The sequence below is a fragment of the Mycena indigotica genome (genome assembly GCF_014461135.1).
Source record: "Mycena indigotica strain 171206Taipei chromosome Unknown Mind.scaff0009, whole genome shotgun sequence".
NCBI lineage: Eukaryota > Fungi > Basidiomycota > Agaricomycetes > Agaricales > Mycenaceae > Mycena > Mycena indigotica.
The window spans coordinates 301,701-317,145 of record NW_023503008.1 but is presented as its reverse complement, the minus strand read 5'-3'; the positions used below and the strand labels follow the sequence as shown (position 1 = coordinate 317,145).

General features: G+C 50.7%; 6 protein-coding genes across 6 annotated transcripts; 3 read left to right on the top strand and 3 right to left on the bottom strand.

Annotated features, from left to right (window-relative positions):
* Positions 1-82: 82 nt before the first annotated feature.
* On the bottom strand, positions 83-1,951 carry MIND_00996300 (uncharacterized protein; the record flags this gene model as incomplete). Its single annotated transcript, XM_037366566.1, has 8 exons — positions 83-114; positions 168-614; positions 671-818; positions 867-1,428; positions 1,481-1,532; positions 1,577-1,781; positions 1,833-1,845; positions 1,899-1,951. 8 exons carry the CDS (start codon positions 1,949-1,951, stop codon positions 83-85), a joined length of 1,512 nt encoding a protein of 503 aa, XP_037215960.1.
* Positions 1,952-3,820: 1,869 nt separating this feature from the next.
* On the bottom strand, positions 3,821-6,390 carry MIND_00996200 (PTR2-domain-containing protein; the record flags this gene model as incomplete). The annotated part of the gene is made up of 16 exons (XM_037366565.1): positions 3,821-3,933; positions 3,983-4,193; positions 4,241-4,284; positions 4,334-4,653; positions 4,701-4,770; positions 4,824-4,957; positions 5,007-5,159; positions 5,210-5,259; positions 5,309-5,329; positions 5,382-5,480; positions 5,533-5,624; positions 5,678-5,851; positions 5,898-6,009; positions 6,061-6,131; positions 6,185-6,340; positions 6,387-6,390. 16 exons carry the CDS (start codon positions 6,388-6,390, stop codon positions 3,821-3,823), a joined length of 1,824 nt encoding a protein of 607 aa, XP_037215959.1.
* A 1,666-nt stretch (positions 6,391-8,056) lies between these two features.
* On the bottom strand, positions 8,057-8,440 carry MIND_00996100 (Altered inheritance of mitochondria protein 9, mitochondrial; the record flags this gene model as incomplete). Its single annotated transcript, XM_037366564.1, has 1 exon — positions 8,057-8,440. The coding sequence occupies one exon, from the start codon at positions 8,438-8,440 to the stop codon at positions 8,057-8,059; it is 384 nt and encodes a 127-aa protein (XP_037215958.1).
* Positions 8,441-9,996: 1,556 nt separating this feature from the next.
* MIND_00995900 (Sulfhydryl oxidase) lies at positions 9,997-10,551 on the top strand (the record flags this gene model as incomplete). Its single annotated transcript, XM_037366563.1, has 1 exon — positions 9,997-10,551. Exon 1 carries the CDS (start codon positions 10,045-10,047, stop codon positions 10,549-10,551), a length of 507 nt encoding a protein of 168 aa, XP_037215957.1. The 5' UTR covers positions 9,997-10,044.
* A 764-nt stretch (positions 10,552-11,315) lies between these two features.
* Positions 11,316-13,696, top strand: MIND_00995800 (uncharacterized protein; the record flags this gene model as incomplete). The annotated part of the gene is made up of 3 exons (XM_037366562.1): positions 11,316-12,648; positions 12,699-12,883; positions 12,932-13,696. The coding sequence occupies 3 exons, from the start codon at positions 11,316-11,318 to the stop codon at positions 13,694-13,696; spliced, it is 2,283 nt and encodes a 760-aa protein (XP_037215956.1).
* Positions 13,697-14,283: 587 nt separating this feature from the next.
* MIND_00995700 (uncharacterized protein) lies at positions 14,284-15,312 on the top strand (the record flags this gene model as incomplete). Its single annotated transcript, XM_037366561.1, has 4 exons — positions 14,284-14,690; positions 14,740-14,779; positions 14,826-14,847; positions 14,897-15,312. The coding sequence occupies 4 exons, from the start codon at positions 14,284-14,286 to the stop codon at positions 15,310-15,312; spliced, it is 885 nt and encodes a 294-aa protein (XP_037215955.1).
* Positions 15,313-15,445: the final 133 nt, after the last annotated feature.

Sequence of the window (15,445 nt, the reverse complement as noted above, 5' to 3'; positions counted from 1 at the left end):
GTTGCCCGATACCAGGTGTGTGGAACATTCAAATAAATACTGCATAAATATAACCTGAACATAGTATAGATTTCCCTTCAACTCAGTTCCCACAAAGTTGTGTCAGTTGAAACTCTGTCAAACGATTTGATTAACGGCACATCCCATAACACAGCCATGCCACTCACGCATGAATGCACTGTCTTTCGAAAAGTGAGAGACTGACAACACAATCTCATCGTAGCCATTTCGTAAGTCAGCGACAACTGCAGCTGCCCCTGGGACTGTCTGGATGCGCGTAATCTCTTCGAACAACATGCCCGCTGTGGTCGACCAGATTGATCCAATAATAGGATCAATATGTGCCATGCTCTTCCAGTCGGCAGAGTGAATCGTCCACACGATCGATTTGCAGCTAGCGAGTGCCAACTCTCGGCATTGAGCATTAGCCATGAAGATGCGGTTAAGCTGGAGGGTGGCCACATGAGCGACGCTATGCGCCAAGATCACGCGCGGTTTGAACGCCGGTGGGTAACCAGCCAATGTGTTGGGCGAGTTGACGCGAAACGTTCTAATCCGTTCGTTCAGCTCGGAAAACCGTTGGAAGTATGCTGCAGAATCTCTCGACGACATGTCTGGTTCAAAAGTGTCAGTCGTCACGTTCTACATATCGTATTCAAGTCCTGCTTACTTGGCTGCCATTCTCGACTGATGCAGTCGGCCTTCTGCAGCAAAATGGCTGCCTTGGCGAGTACGCTGAGGCGCGACGGCTCTTTCTCGTTGGGAACATTTTCCATAAAAGCTCGAACAGTGTTCATTGGCGGAAAAATCGGGGGATTCTAATTGGTCGTCAACTGAGGAACATGAAGAAAGAATAATCCGCGCACTCGCTCGTATGTATCCATTTCCAACGGCCACGGTGTGTCGGCATTCAAAATCGACTCCGATCCAAAATGCGATGGGAAGTTGAGCATCGACGACCAGATGCCATCCAGCGCCACAACAGTCCAATACCCGATTATATACTCGCCTCGTTCAATAGAGTCACGGAAGGTAAATTGTGACCCCGTGCTTCCGATATGCGCCAACTTCCCAACGACAGCAAAGGAAACAGCTATGCTGAGATGATACTGGGCTTCGACCAGGCGGCCTTTGTGGAGGAAGTATTGACACAGGAGGATCTCGGTCTGGATACCGTAAAGGATTTTCAAACGATGCGACGATGCCGAGATGGTGGTCGAAGCTTGCACTGCTCGGGCTAAAAACTTGTTTTCCGGTTTCCTAAGCGACTCGGAGGGAGAAATGACGGCTGCCCAGAGACATATGCTATCCGTCAAGGCGGAAGGAGGTCGTTCGCGACTCCCGGCTGTTCCAAAGCACAAACTCCGGAATTTTGGAAGGTGAAGAAAGAACCCGATTTCCTCAGCCCGTGCGACAATGGTCTCCAACCTATGATTCCGGATGAGTGATCGCATCAACGTGATTAGAGAATCAGTTTCACGCGATCTGCAGAACTTGAGTTTGGGTTGAGTTTGTTTGAACACCGTTCCGTCCTGAATGGCTCAAAAACTTGGCAACGTAAATCAAGGTGCCCTACCTGAATGGTCCCTCCGTAGTGTTTGAAGCGGAAGACTCGAGTGTATCTGGAGGTCCATGATGCGATGTTCAACAAGCGCAATGTCGTTTTCGATACGTTGCATTCTCGAGGGTGTTTTGCTGTTCAATGTGCTGCCAAACTCGCAGTCCTCGTAGCGTTGCGCGCGATAGCAGGGTCCGCATATTGGACGAACACCATCGCATTTCTCATTTGACCAAAACTCAGACCAAAGCCCACATAATGATAGATAACCTACTATTTTTCGCCTCCTGAGAAAAGCCGATGTGAATAGCGTGTTCAAGTCAGTAGTGAGAGCACACACCTGCAGTCAAGACATGCTTGTCCCTTGGCTAATGAAGATGGAGCTAGTGTCATCGAGGAAGATTAAAAACAGGGAAGTGGACGCCGAGGGCATTTTATGTGTGCTTTGGCTGCACTGGACAATTGTTGGAAGGGATGTATTACAGTCACCGGCATATGCTGGGGAGGATGTGATATGTGCCCTGCCTTGAAAATAAAAGTATTGTGTGTTCATCGTAGCGTTTCAATAGCAGGCAGTACAGGTTAGAGTCCAGGCGTGTTGGTCTCTCGCACGCTCGCCAGACAACAGAGAGAAATGATAGGGGTCCCGTCAGCACAAGCAACGATTCCAGCTCGCTGTCGTCCGAGTCGTAGTCGGATGACATACTCTGACGAGCTGAGGCTGAAGCGAAACCAGGCGCGGAGTTGTCGGAGAGTAGGCCTGTCAAGCTGGTATGGCGTTGCGCTATCGACAAATTCACGGTAAGACGGCATCTATTTTCGGAACAGAACGAGAGAGAACGCACATTGACAGATTTAGGGGGCGAATCCAAGAGTTGAAAGTTTTGCGTGCATTGCCCGCCGATTAGGGCTTGGGTACGAGAAAGGAAATGGATCCGACTCAGAATAAGTTGGTTTCATGTCACAATAAGGACTTTGAACTACCAGGATGGCTGCCTAGTGGCCTCACGAATATGACTGCGAGGCGGTATCTCATCTTGTCGTGACAATCGACCACAGCCCCAGTTCATCAGCAAGAAAGCTTCGTCGCCATAGTGCGTGGGTGAGTAGCCTCTGGTACCCAGAAACACCAGAGCAAGTATCATTTGTCCGCATCCACATCTTGAATGGACGTCAACCATTTTGAGCTCAGGCTATGATGGCGATTCGGACTCCGACATCAAGCAGGCCAATTTTGATACGCCAAATGAGTTCTAAACGTCGCGACGGCAAGAATCATGGACCCACTTTCTGAATGACAAGTCGCCTGCAGTCTCTCACTGTAACTAAAGTTAGCCTGTTTGACCGGCCTGTCATTGTTGAGACCTCACCTCGCGTTTACAAAGCATCTTCGTTAGACAATGAGATGGGGGATCGATTCCCGCTGCGTGTGGAGAAACTTCAGAGTTCTGAGGGAAAGATGGCGGAATGCATTCAAACGATAATTAAAGGCCAATTGAGCTTTTTGCCCGGATACCAATGTTCCGCGGTAGTTGTTTCAGTCCCGTGTGTTGAAGGCAGTAAGGCGTTCAAGATTTTCAGTCTCTATTGAAGGTGAAGAAGCCGATGGTCAAGGAGTCGGAGAAGATAAACCCAGGTCAGCTGATGTCAGCAAATGTGACTGAGAGGACCCCTGATAATTGGGACCAATGTCGGATCCCAAGTTCGGACAAATTTAGGCTGAACTCGGTGTCAGGTAGGTGCCAAAATCGGACACAGCAGAGCCGAAATGTAGACAGGTTCTGGGCAATTTCGGACATTGCAATTCAGGATTGGGTGGAAGAGGGCGTCAAGTTCGGACACGGTCATAGCCCTAAATGCAATTTAGGCTTAATTGTCGGCTGCAGACAGCTCCTGGATGATTTTAGTCATTTTAGAAGCGCCGCAAATTGAGCAAAATCTTGTACTTCTTATGGCGAATTTTTTTATGATTTTTTGACACGTCGGAGGCAGTAGGAGGCAGTTTCGGACATTCTTGGAGATCGGAGGGGTACCAGAGCCGTTTTCGGACAGATTTTTGGCAGGGGGTCCGAAAAAAAGTTCGGACAAAGGTCAAATTTGGCTGATTTTGGGATTCGACATTGGTCCCAATTATCAAGGACACTGCCAACGCTAAAAGAAAGCAACCTTTTAGCCATATTTTTCTTTCCAGTCATTCTGAGCCAACCTCAAACATTTTGCAGTGCAGAGTGTATTGGAGACACGTGAGGAGAGTTTATAAAATTATTGGAGGTCTTTCTCCTTAGCGCTTTCGCCAGGTCGTACAATGCCCTCAATTTTTCTCGACGCCCCGATAGCCAAAACCTCGGCCTCCTCATCATCCATCTCATGGAACACTATCGCAAGCAGGTAAGTGGGGAACAACCAGTCGAAAAAACGACGCACATATCCAGATGAGCACGGCAGCAACAACACAAACCGCGCCAAGACCGACGAAGGGCCAGATGAGGTTGGGGTCAACAAACGAGGGCGAGATGATAAGCGTGAGCGCCGACGACAAAGCACTCATGAAGAGCACGATGGCGAAAATGACGCCTTTCATGCGCTGAGGCGCACGCGTATAAGCAATTTCGTAGCTCGTCACGTTTACGAAAAGCTGCGCAAAATATTAGATTCTCAATAATAATGAGGAGCAGAAAGTACCTCGCCGATTGCAGGCAGGGAGTAGAGGGGAATCTGGACCCAGACTGAAAACATATCAGTTTGCTGACTGATCCTTGAGCAGAAGACAGCGACCTGAGATGGGCGACACCCCGGTTCCGATGGAGCAGTCCGAAGCATAATAACCACAAGGAGAGGTTTCGTAGATGCGCCATTGAATGATCGCGCCAGTGGCCATGGCCAGTGCGGCGACGAGGAAGCCCGCAACGATACGTCGGATAGGGGAGAAATTAATGCCTATTTTTCGGAGCCAGGGATAGACGACAAAGTTGAGCAAGGGAGTCGCGAAAATGATGGTCAGGGCGTTGAAATTTCCCAAAAGGTCGTTCGGCGCCCCGTCAGTGCGAAGTGAAGCACCCTGGTTGTTTTGGATCGTTCCGAGACCGTCATCGGCACTGAAATTGTTAGTGCCAGCTCTAAAGATTTGAAAGTTGCGACATACAGACTGAAAATAGGCAGGAAAAGGAACAATTTGCAGGCAACAATTGTCCGTTTAAGTTCGTCGACGAATTCTAGGATTTCTCCCTAAGCACCCACAAGAACAGTGAATTGAGATGGAGCTGACCGTCGTCCCACGTTATCCAACCAGCCTTCTTGGTCTTCAGTCCACCAGCCGCCTCGATATTTGAAGGTTTAGCAACGTTCCAGTTATCTCCACCCTTCATCATGCCTTTAAAACCCGCACGCTCATGGAGAGTCCTTGAAAAAATTCAATTGCTTGGTATCAAGACGTAGTCCGATTGCTTACTTGAAAACTTTGAATGAATCGAGCACCACGGAGCCCTGCGGCGGGAGTCGAACAAGCTTGGAATAAACAACGACAAGAGTTATCGGCATGAGGATGTAGAGGATTCCTGGAAGGAGGTAGGCAAGCCAGAAGCCGATTCGTTTCTCGGAGTAGCTACAGAAAGATCAGTTTACAGCAGGAATGGTGATACATAGCAAGCATACCTGGTTGCAACCGAAAAGAAAGCGCCGACATTGACGGACCAGTAGTAAACCTTACAGGAATTTGAGTAATTGGCATGGAGATGTATTAGGAGGACACACCATCAGCATGCTTTGAATGGTCTTCATACCGACAAGATATTAGTTTCGGTTATGTGGGCGGTATGGGACGTACTGCTCCGGGGTCGATAATGACTTTCTCGCCTGTTGGGAGAGTCTTGACAGATTGAACGTGGACAACGGATTGATCAGCGATGATGGGTGCGATGCAGGCCTGGAGAATGAAGCATGAATATACTGGCTGGTCCGCGAATCGTCATGCAAACCTTGATAAACCCGGTTCCGAGAGCCAACAGAAGAACAGAGAGAATGAAGGGTCCCAGGGCATGTCCTCCTTGTATTACGGAAGGAATAGCCGCTGAAGGAAAGCTAAGTTGTAGTGACCAAGATCCAGATGTTGGTGAAACATACAGATGACCATGACGATGTGCGCCACCGCTCCAATAGCTGTACCGATAGCAATAGTCTTAAATCGGCCCCATTTGGTGTCGGCCATTATACCGCCTAGAATGGGGAGCGTATATGCTAGGAAAGAAAATGTCTTGGTGATTCCAGTTGCCGCAACAAGACCCATTCCCAAAGCTCCTGCGACGACCGTGAAAAAAGATCGACTAAGCAGGAAAGTCCAAACCTGCTGTCGCTTGTGTGCCTCGGGGAGGTGCTCCAGCTCCGTTACCATTCAAAGGTAAGGGTCGCTGGATAAAGTTCGCGAAAACGCCAGTGCATCCATAGTAGGATGCCCTCTGAGGAAGTTCAGTAAGACGAACGTATAGAGAGGGATGTTCCAAACGGACCTCCGCAAACTCGACCAGGCAGATGAGGTATGCCGCCCAGGGGATGGGGCCAGAAACAAGCCGTAGAGTCGCTGACAAGTCGTGCAATAAGAGTCGTGTGCACCGAAAGCATATATGGACTTACCTCGTTCCTCCTCCGTGGGTAGCCGTCCTTCTCCATGCTCAAGCTCTGCAACCACGTCCGAGCCATCGAGCGAAGACTTCTTATCCTCGTTCGGAGCCAGGACGCCCTTGACGTCGGGTCCACCAGTCTCGTAGTCGGTGACTACTGTTTGTGAGGCTGCTCAAACATGAGCTACAAACAAAGTTCCGGAGGGAAAACTTGCCCATGGGAGGAGTGGGTGGGAGGGCGAGATCGTACCTCAAAGAAGCTGTCGCTTAAAGAAGTTCAGGAAGAGCTTATCGCCATCGTGGTTCCGAATTTGCTGTGGCATCCCTGGGAGTTTGCGAGGCTGGAGCTGAAAAGAACAGAATACAAACCAGCAAGCGGGCCGGGAAGCTGATCCATCTGATCAGCGAGACGTGGAGATAATCATACGAAGCTGCCCATGAGACAGCTAGTTAGGCCCAACGGGCAAATCGGGTAGCAGCTGGGTAGATTTTAAGATCAATATACGGCACTTTTGGTTTGCTTTCGTTGCAGATGGTAGGCAAAACGAAGAGAGTCACGCGGTTATGACTCAGCGTCACACTACGAGTTCTTCGACTCTTCGACTGCGCAAATTTTTTCGTGGTCTTGGCAAATATTGTCTCTCACAGTTGGCCATACTCGGCTGTCTCGAGGCTGTCTCCACACGGTGGTTCTTTGCCGTCAAGGAACAGGTGCCTTCAACGACATGGACATGAAACCCCTCAAGTCAACGTCGACCACGTTAACGGGCGGCTATAGCGCCATTATGGCGACCTGCAGCGACATGTTGCCTACTTACCTTCATTAACATCTGGACTCGAAGTACCTTCCCCACACAGCAATCACCGCTTGGAGCCTCTGAATCCATTGACGACATGACAGTGAAATGCCATATGATGCAAATGAATCTCAGTATCATCCACACCGAGACCATCGCGGCATGCCCCGAGTCTAGCAACGTCTAGTCTGAGCCTCCGCGCTCACCACACAGTGGTATCGAATGAAATTCGGAGAGCCCTGATGCTTCGGTCTTCGAATTCAAAACGCTAAACCCGTTCCAGGAGCCATCGGCGCTGCTCCTCCACCCGCTTGGATCGGGAGAGGCCACATTTCACCACGTGGGGACAATCTTCGAATATCACCGATCCGCAAATCCACGTTTCTTTACATAAAGGACTATATCTTGACCAGCCCGTGTAGCCGCGTCCATTAGCATCCGTTACTGTCAATGCACCAAATGCACATGTGCACGCAACTTATCATTTTGTTCCATTTCGTTCCCTGGGCATTCTCCAAACCAATTCAAAGCAACGTAGCGGGCCCTTCCTATTCAGTGCAGCGTGCAGCTACTTCTAGGTGAGAGGATGAGATTTAAGGTGGGCTGGGGGTCGGGACCGGGACCGGGTTCTCCAACTCGAAACTGCTGATAGTTTCCCGTGGGTTACCTCCAAGTGACCTAGAAAGCGGGAAGTGGGACCACCCACGAGCTGCAGAGGGAAAAGGTGGGTGGGAAAAGAGCAGCTGTGGGAAGCGAAGCGCGTCGTTGCCCAGTCACGCATTAGGATTGAATCAGACAGTCAACAAGGTCCAACCATCCACAACCTCTTCCTCCAATACTTGGTCCGGTCGGTATAAACAATGGGAAGAACACAATAACAAGCTATGTACATAGACATAGTGTCAGGACACAAAATAAGCGACCAAGTTGGTATTATTTGTCAATGTAAGATTCTTGGATTTGGCGTTCGCAAGTCGGACCGTGCCGTGTAAAAATCCAATCCAATCCAATCCAGCTCCCGCTGAAACTCGGTTGAATCAGAAGGTCGGAATAATCATTGATCGCGGGCGTGGATGGTTTACCGCGGCCTAGCTGTACTCTCCCTCATCCATATCGTCCAAGAACCAATTCGCAGCAACATTATCTCGGAGTTCGCCCATGGGAAGCGCCATCAACACCTTCAGCTTCAACAGCTTTGCCATGGACTTAGCCGTCTTGTGGTAGTCACTTGGAACCCACGTCTCCCCCTGGAACCCGATTAGGCTTTGTATGTCCCGAACGTTCTGGTCTACCAAACGTAGCTCCTGACTCAACGCCTTCGTCACATGCACATCGTCCGCACTGAACTCGACGGGACATATACCTGGCGCCAACTTTCCCCAGTGCTCAGCCGTCTCAACCAATAGAGCCTTAAGATTGTGAGTCTCGCCCTCCCAAGGTGCAGTAGCTTCAGAGAAGAGGCGACGGATCATGATGGAGGCCGGGTCCCAAAGGGAGGCATGGTGGAGATTGTTCAGCTCTTTCGTCCCTTAGAAGTAGTGGTGATGGACGAGGCGAGCATGATGGAGTATCAATACTTCCAACAGCTCGGATTCTTTCAGCATATGCACATCTGGCGGAAATACCGGCGGGATGTGCGGGAGGTCCCGCGACTCTGGGTCACTGTAGTTCTGAAATTGTCTTGGTATACCGGCGATGAGAAAGCGGGGTAGGATGGACGCGTGTTGCCAGTCAAGCAGGCCTATAATATTCAGCGGGCCAGAGTTTGACACCATAATATTGCTTGGTCGGAGGTCATGATGACGGAGAGAGAAAGCCTGAAGGGAACGGTTGTCGGGAATAAGTGACGGGGCCATCGCAAGATAGAGCTGGAGATTCTTGATATGGTCCAAAGGTGACTGCTTCGCGAAATTGTACGCCTCCCTTCGCGCGCGCCGGAACGGAAGTAGCGGCCGCCCGAAACGTTCCAAGTATGCAAGTTCCTTGTGTGCGCCTGCGGCAAGTGCTGCCTCTGCGTTTTTATCTATGGGCAATGTCAATCGATTCCAAAAGGTTTAAGGAGACAGTACCCACATGGGCTACGGTCGACATCGAGCTGCGCTCTCCTCCCATACCACATTTCTTGCTTGACATCTGGGCCAATACAGAAGTGCTCGCCCTTGAGGGAAATCGGGATGCCCAGCTTCTCCCCTCCTACCTTCTCCAAATCGTCGACGTAATAAAGGCTCCCACCAGCCACGAAGGGAATGGACATTATCTGTGACTCGAGCTCAACGAGCTGACGCATGACGGAAGCGAGTTCCGCTTCATCCAACCGCCTCCACACATCGCTGAGCAGTGTGCCCTTGACGAACTCCATGAAAATGTACTCTGTCTTCGCAGCGTTGTCTGGTGTAGGAGAGTACCCATAGACCTTGGGCACAGGCAGGCCATGGACACGGAGAAAAGCCATAGTAGCGACCTCGCTGGCAACGGCATAGAATTTGGGTTCTATGACAGGGTATGGGATGCGCGCGAGGAGCTGGAACCCGTCTTTCATTGTAACGAGAAAGACACGGTTGAAGTCTCCTTCGTCAAGCTTCTCCATAGTGTTGACATCCTGAGATGTCCGACCGGTAGATTGTGCTGCAAGTCGACAGAGCTCATCATCGTTAAAGTCTTGTTTGCGTTCTGCAAGCCGAAGATCGTTGTTGACACTGTAGCTTCATTGAGCAACAACAGGTACAGAATATACTTCCAGCTTACAGCCATGATCCCGACGTATATTCGTGTGGAGAACGAAGCAGAGAAGTCTGAGTGGAGAACGATAAACGGGCTAATCGCAAGGGACACCGAAGAAGGAGTCTCGCACGCGTTAGGGGAAACTGCATATCACGTTTCATCAAGGGTATCACACTGAGTCACTGCTCTTGAGCAAGCCATGTCCATGTCTTGAATCTCGGTGTCGGGGTGCTGAAGGCTCGAGAGAAAGCGAGTCGGAAACAGGTTCAACTTCTTTGCTGACGTCGTGACCGCGCCGGTGGCTGCCGGTGGCGGTGACAAATTAATAATCATCACCAACTTTGCCGCTCTGGTCATGGGCGAGACTCCGGACTCAAAGCTACCACCAGGAATGGTCATAGGGCCGGACGGAAAGCCTTGTAAAGCGTGTACCAGTGGAGCCGCTTTTAAGGCTTGGCGGCCAACAGCAAAAGCAGCAGCAATTGGAAGCGGGACAGCCCTTGCAAGCACATCGACTGCAAAATCTTGTCCTCCCGATAAAGACCAGCTTGGCCACGCGACATGGACTTTCCTGCACACAACGGCTGCCTACTATCCGGCCAACCCGACCCCCAACCAACGCGCACAAATGCTTGCACTAATTGGCTCGCTGCCGGCATTATATCCGTGTTCCCATTGCGCAGAGGACTTTGGGGAAAGCGTGCAGCGGAATCCTCCGGATGTCAGTGGCAGGGCCGGGCTGAGTCGGTGGTTCTGTGAACGACACAATGAGGTCAACGAAAAGTTGGGCAAGGCCACTTTTGATTGCGCGAAAACGGACGAACGGTGGAAGGACGGGCCGGCGAATGGTTCTTGCGACTGAGAAGTACACCTCGCGTGGGATTGTGCATAGAGGCACTTTAACCTTGACCCAAATAACATATAGATTTATTATAGAATTCACTTGTTGCCTCTATCAACGCCATAATCAACGACCTCTCCGAAACTCGGAGTCATTGTGCTGCATCTGGTGTCTCTCGATGGTTTAAGACAGTCGTATCCTGTTGTACTTCTCCCTGAATCTCACGCTGCGGGAGGGCAACGCCCTGCTACTAGTAAGCCCGGCCTCAAGTGACCATAAGTAAGTATTGCCGTGCACAGTACTAGTAAGCACTACTGGTTTGGAGTATTATTACCCGCAATAAGTAATACTTTGTCGTCGGGCTTGCAACCAATGGACACTGCGCATGCAGTTTTTTTTCTTGAAAGGTCTGGTCTCGATCACATGCCATATCAACAGGTCACGCGTTGGTCACGGCCGTGCCACCCAGATTCAACCACTACGCTTTGACAACTCGGGGTGTATATATAAGGTGTGTCCCATTGTTCCTTGCCTTACAACCCCTTCCCATTCTTACACCATGGCAAAACCAGCGCTCTCCCCTGCTGTATTCCGATTCGACGTCACCGACCCAGAGTTCGTTGGGCCGGTTGTTTCCAAACCCACAACCCTACGCAAGACTGCCCTCGAGAATAGTGCGCGTGAAAGCGCTGTTGAATCGACAAACTCTGGCTACCAGGGGATGAAAGACCTCCTAGCAACGAGTGGCAAGTCGGCCTCTAACACTGGCAACATCGAAGCTACGAATGGAAACACCAGGTCCGCTACACCCCCCCACTCCCCATCGCGTCTCCTCCAATGATGGGGGCTACAAATATCAGCTCGTTGAGCATCTTCAGACCCGCGTCACAGAGGAGCTGGCTCACGCATGGGTAGAAGAAGACAAAGATGCTTTGCCACTTCAGAGACGCCTCGAAAGCCTCTACGAGTCGGCCCAGCTCCCATCCGAGGAGACAATCACCGCTTGGCTTCGCTCCTACGCAAATTACGACTTCGAACACGAAAATTGGAAGGAGATTCCTCCCCGGCCGAGCATCGAAAATGAGCTTTACTCACCGACGGTCTCGTTGCTCAACGATATCATCTCGGAATTCCACCAGTCCGAGCAGGAAGAAGGTGGCATCGTCCTTAAACGGCGTCTGGCCAGGGACACTCACCGCACCTGTGTTCCTCACAACGCCGAAGATGCAAAGGAGAAGACTCTCCACAGCCAGCCGGACATCTCTATTCTCCTTACTGGCGGATGCGCTACCCCTTCTGCCGACTTCCCGCTGAGTATTTTATACTCTGATATTGGGGAGGTCTACGACAACAAACTCAACCCCACCTTCGGCAAAGCAGAGCGGGCCCAAATGGCTGTTTATGCTCGCGAAATCTTCGTCCAACAGCCCCATCGGATCTTCGTCCGCGTCAATATTATCACCCCAAATTTCATTCGCGTCTTACATTTCGACCGCGGCGGTTGCTACTATTCACAGCCTATTGACTACCACACCAAGGAAGGCGCAGTGTTCTTCGTCAAACTGGTGCTTCTGGGAAGCGCATTCGACGAGGCTCTTATCGGATTCGACACCTCCATTTATTGGGAGAACAACATCCGTCGAATGAAGGTCATTCCTCCCCAAATCTACGACAAAGAGGCACGAAAATGGCGCAAAAACGAGGCCAACGTCCCATACATCTTCGACGTTGAGCCCAAGCCAATTTTTGCTCGTCGAACGATCCGATCTCGAGCGACCGTCTGTTGGCGCGCAACATACGAAGGCGTTTCGTATGTCATCAAGGACTACTGGCGCGGTGATGGGCGAGTTTACGAGTCGGAAATCCTCCAAGACCTCGTTGGCATTGCTGGAATTGGTCAAATGCTCTTCTACGAGAACGATCGCTTCTCGGTGACGGGACTCCGAGGTTTTTCGGACGGAGAGGCAATGAAGCACGACGGGATCCCCTCCTCTGATGGTCCTGCCACGGTGACCAACCGATTCTTAATGCGTATCGTGGTTGTCGAATATGGTGGGACGCTAGAGACTGCTGTTTGTCCTCACCAATTTCTGTGTGCGGTTCGCGACATCGTCAAAGGTGAGCTTTGGCTCCTTCATTGCGTCTTCGTACTGACAAGAAAATTACAGGTCATCGCGCAGCAACCCTTCGTTTAGCCGAGGAGAAAAGAGTGCTGCAAAGCGACATCAGCCTGCTGAATTTGCGCCTTGCATACGATAAACCTGACGAATGTGGTGTTATCATCGACTGGGACCTCGCGAAACGAATGGCGCGTTTGATTGCGGGGACAGGCGAAGCTTTGGACTTCAGAACGGTATGTTTGCTTTATGACAACCTAAAATACGCAACTGAAACTCTCCAGGGCACACAAATATACCAGTCCGTCCGAGTTCTTCGCGGAGACGACCAGCGTCTTTTGCACATCGAGCCCATTGACGACCTCGAATCTATCTACTACGTCATGTGTCAGGTTCTCCTTGAATATGGCGAGGACGGTAAAGCATTGGCCAGCCCTTCACTGTTTCAAGCATGGCTTAAGAGCCCGGATAATGAAAACCTGGCAAAGCTCAAGGATCTGTTTCTGAAGGACGACCTGAACCTTTCGGTTACCCGTTTCCCACAGGACGCCAACCTACTATTCTCGGCCATGTGGGGACTTCATGAATTCCTTCGTGAACGAATCTTTGCCATTACGAAGGCAACACACTTCCTACGACCAGTGCCCCTCCCAACGTATCATCCCGATCGGGCGGAGACGGAGTACGATAGATTCCTCTCTCCGATTGAGCAAGCTATCGCAGATTTGGAACAACAGGGCGCCGCTGGGCCCTACTCCCGACCATCTCGCGCAAACATCACTCTTGACTTTGCACCCAACGACATACCCTCTAACCGTTACAAGCGCAAACAGCCAGACTTCCCAGTGGACGAGTCACCGAGCAAGCGCCAGTCAACCTCAGCTTCGCACACTTCTCAACGGCCGACCCGCACAAAAAAAACCGTCAATTATCACGAGCCAGACACTTCAGAGGAGGAGACTTTGGTATCGGAAAAGCCCAAGCCCTTGGCTGAACGATTGAAATACGAACAGAAACGGAGTTTGAAGGGAAAAGGCAAACAAGCATAATAATAATAAGCCCTTATTACTGTACCATTGGACCACTGTATTTTTATACGACGATGTTTCTCGACACACATGTCAGATGCTCTTCCCTCATTGATCTCTCTGCGAGTCGAGGATGGCAATGACTAATCACGACGATCCTAGCGTCAGCGCCCATGTCCGAATGAGAAAATAACAGGTGCCGGCTGCGGGTGCACCATTCTTCCCTCAAGAACAGACTCAAATGTCCTATTCTAATTCTCCTGGGTCGCTATATTTCTCTCCGTAGGTCGCCAAACTCGTCACAACATCATTTTCTCGTCAATCCAACCGTCTTCTGCTGGTATCCACAATGGGCGTATGAAGAAGACAGCTCACCTTGAGGCCATCGGCAGAGTAATGGAGAGTTGCTCAAATGCTGCTCGGCTTGCAAAAAGCAGAAGGGCCGCCCATATCCGCAAACCGTCATGAGGAAATTCGGGCCTATTTTCAATATAAAAGGCACAGAGGCGGGCTCGTTGAGGTAGCAGTTGGGCTTCAGCTATTCTGACCGTCAGTCTCACTCGTTTCTCTATGAAAAGCCCATAAAATTGATGTTTTTGTAGGCGACAATGCTCACTTTCCGTTTCCTCAGTATCGCCGTTCTGGTCGTGTCTTCTCTGGCTGCTCCCTCCACGCCCTCCGGTCTTGTACACACTCCTCATGGCTTACGTGATGCGTCTGTCGTCCACGAAGTTCCCGGCGGCAGCAAAATACGACAGATCGATAGCAAGACTTTCCATGTCATCAGCAAGGAGGGCTCTGTCCTCAAGACCGTGAAAGTCAACCCAGAAGCGGATGCTCGAGCCCCATCGCCGACCACTGGTGACGCCCCAGTTCCCCTTCAAACCGGATGGGTTGCACTCGCACATTACTTTAATCGCGATGTACCAATTGGGTCCTTCGCGAGCACCTGGAGTGTCCCCCCGAATCCTGCAGCCAACCATGGTCAAGTTTTGTTCCTTTTCAATTGCATCGAGTAGGTTGTCTCATGGTGACGAATTCGCTGGACAATGACGAATGAAAAGGCCAGGTTCTGGTAACGCAATTCTGCAGCCTGTTCTCCAGGTTTGTGCTATTCAGTTCATATGGAACGCTGCTAAGTGTTCAACAGTGGGGCAGAAGTGCGGCAGGCGGTATGTACTTGTTGCAAGGATAAACTCCTAGCTAACGGAAGCGAGTCAGGCGGCGCATATTGGGCGATCGCAACCTGGTATCTGAGTCCTGCAGGGACCTTCCACACTCCGCTCATCAACGTGAACGTCGGACAAGTGCTTTCGGGCGGAATCGGACTTATCGGAGTTTCGAGCGCCGGTTTCAGCTATTTCGCCGCCTTCACCAATATCGGAGACAGCACCAGACTCGATGCGATCAACGGCGATGAGCTCAAGTGGGCCACTGTGACCCTCGAGTCGTATAATATCCAGAGTAAGGACGACTACCCCACGGGCTCGACGGTGTTTTCCCGCACCAACTTGCAGCTTACCAATGGAGGGTTCCCGAACATAAACTGGGCGACTGTGAGCGACACTGCGGATAACATCATTACTACGATACAGACACAGGGCTCGACGGCTGCAGTCATAACGATCACGTATTGAGAATTCATCATATCTTTCAACTTTTTTGTAGTAAAAAAGAAATCGGAAAAGTAAATGAGTGTTTCTTTCAAAGAGTCTACATAACTTGTCCTGATAACTGGCACGATCTGACTGACTGACAAGCACCAGCTTG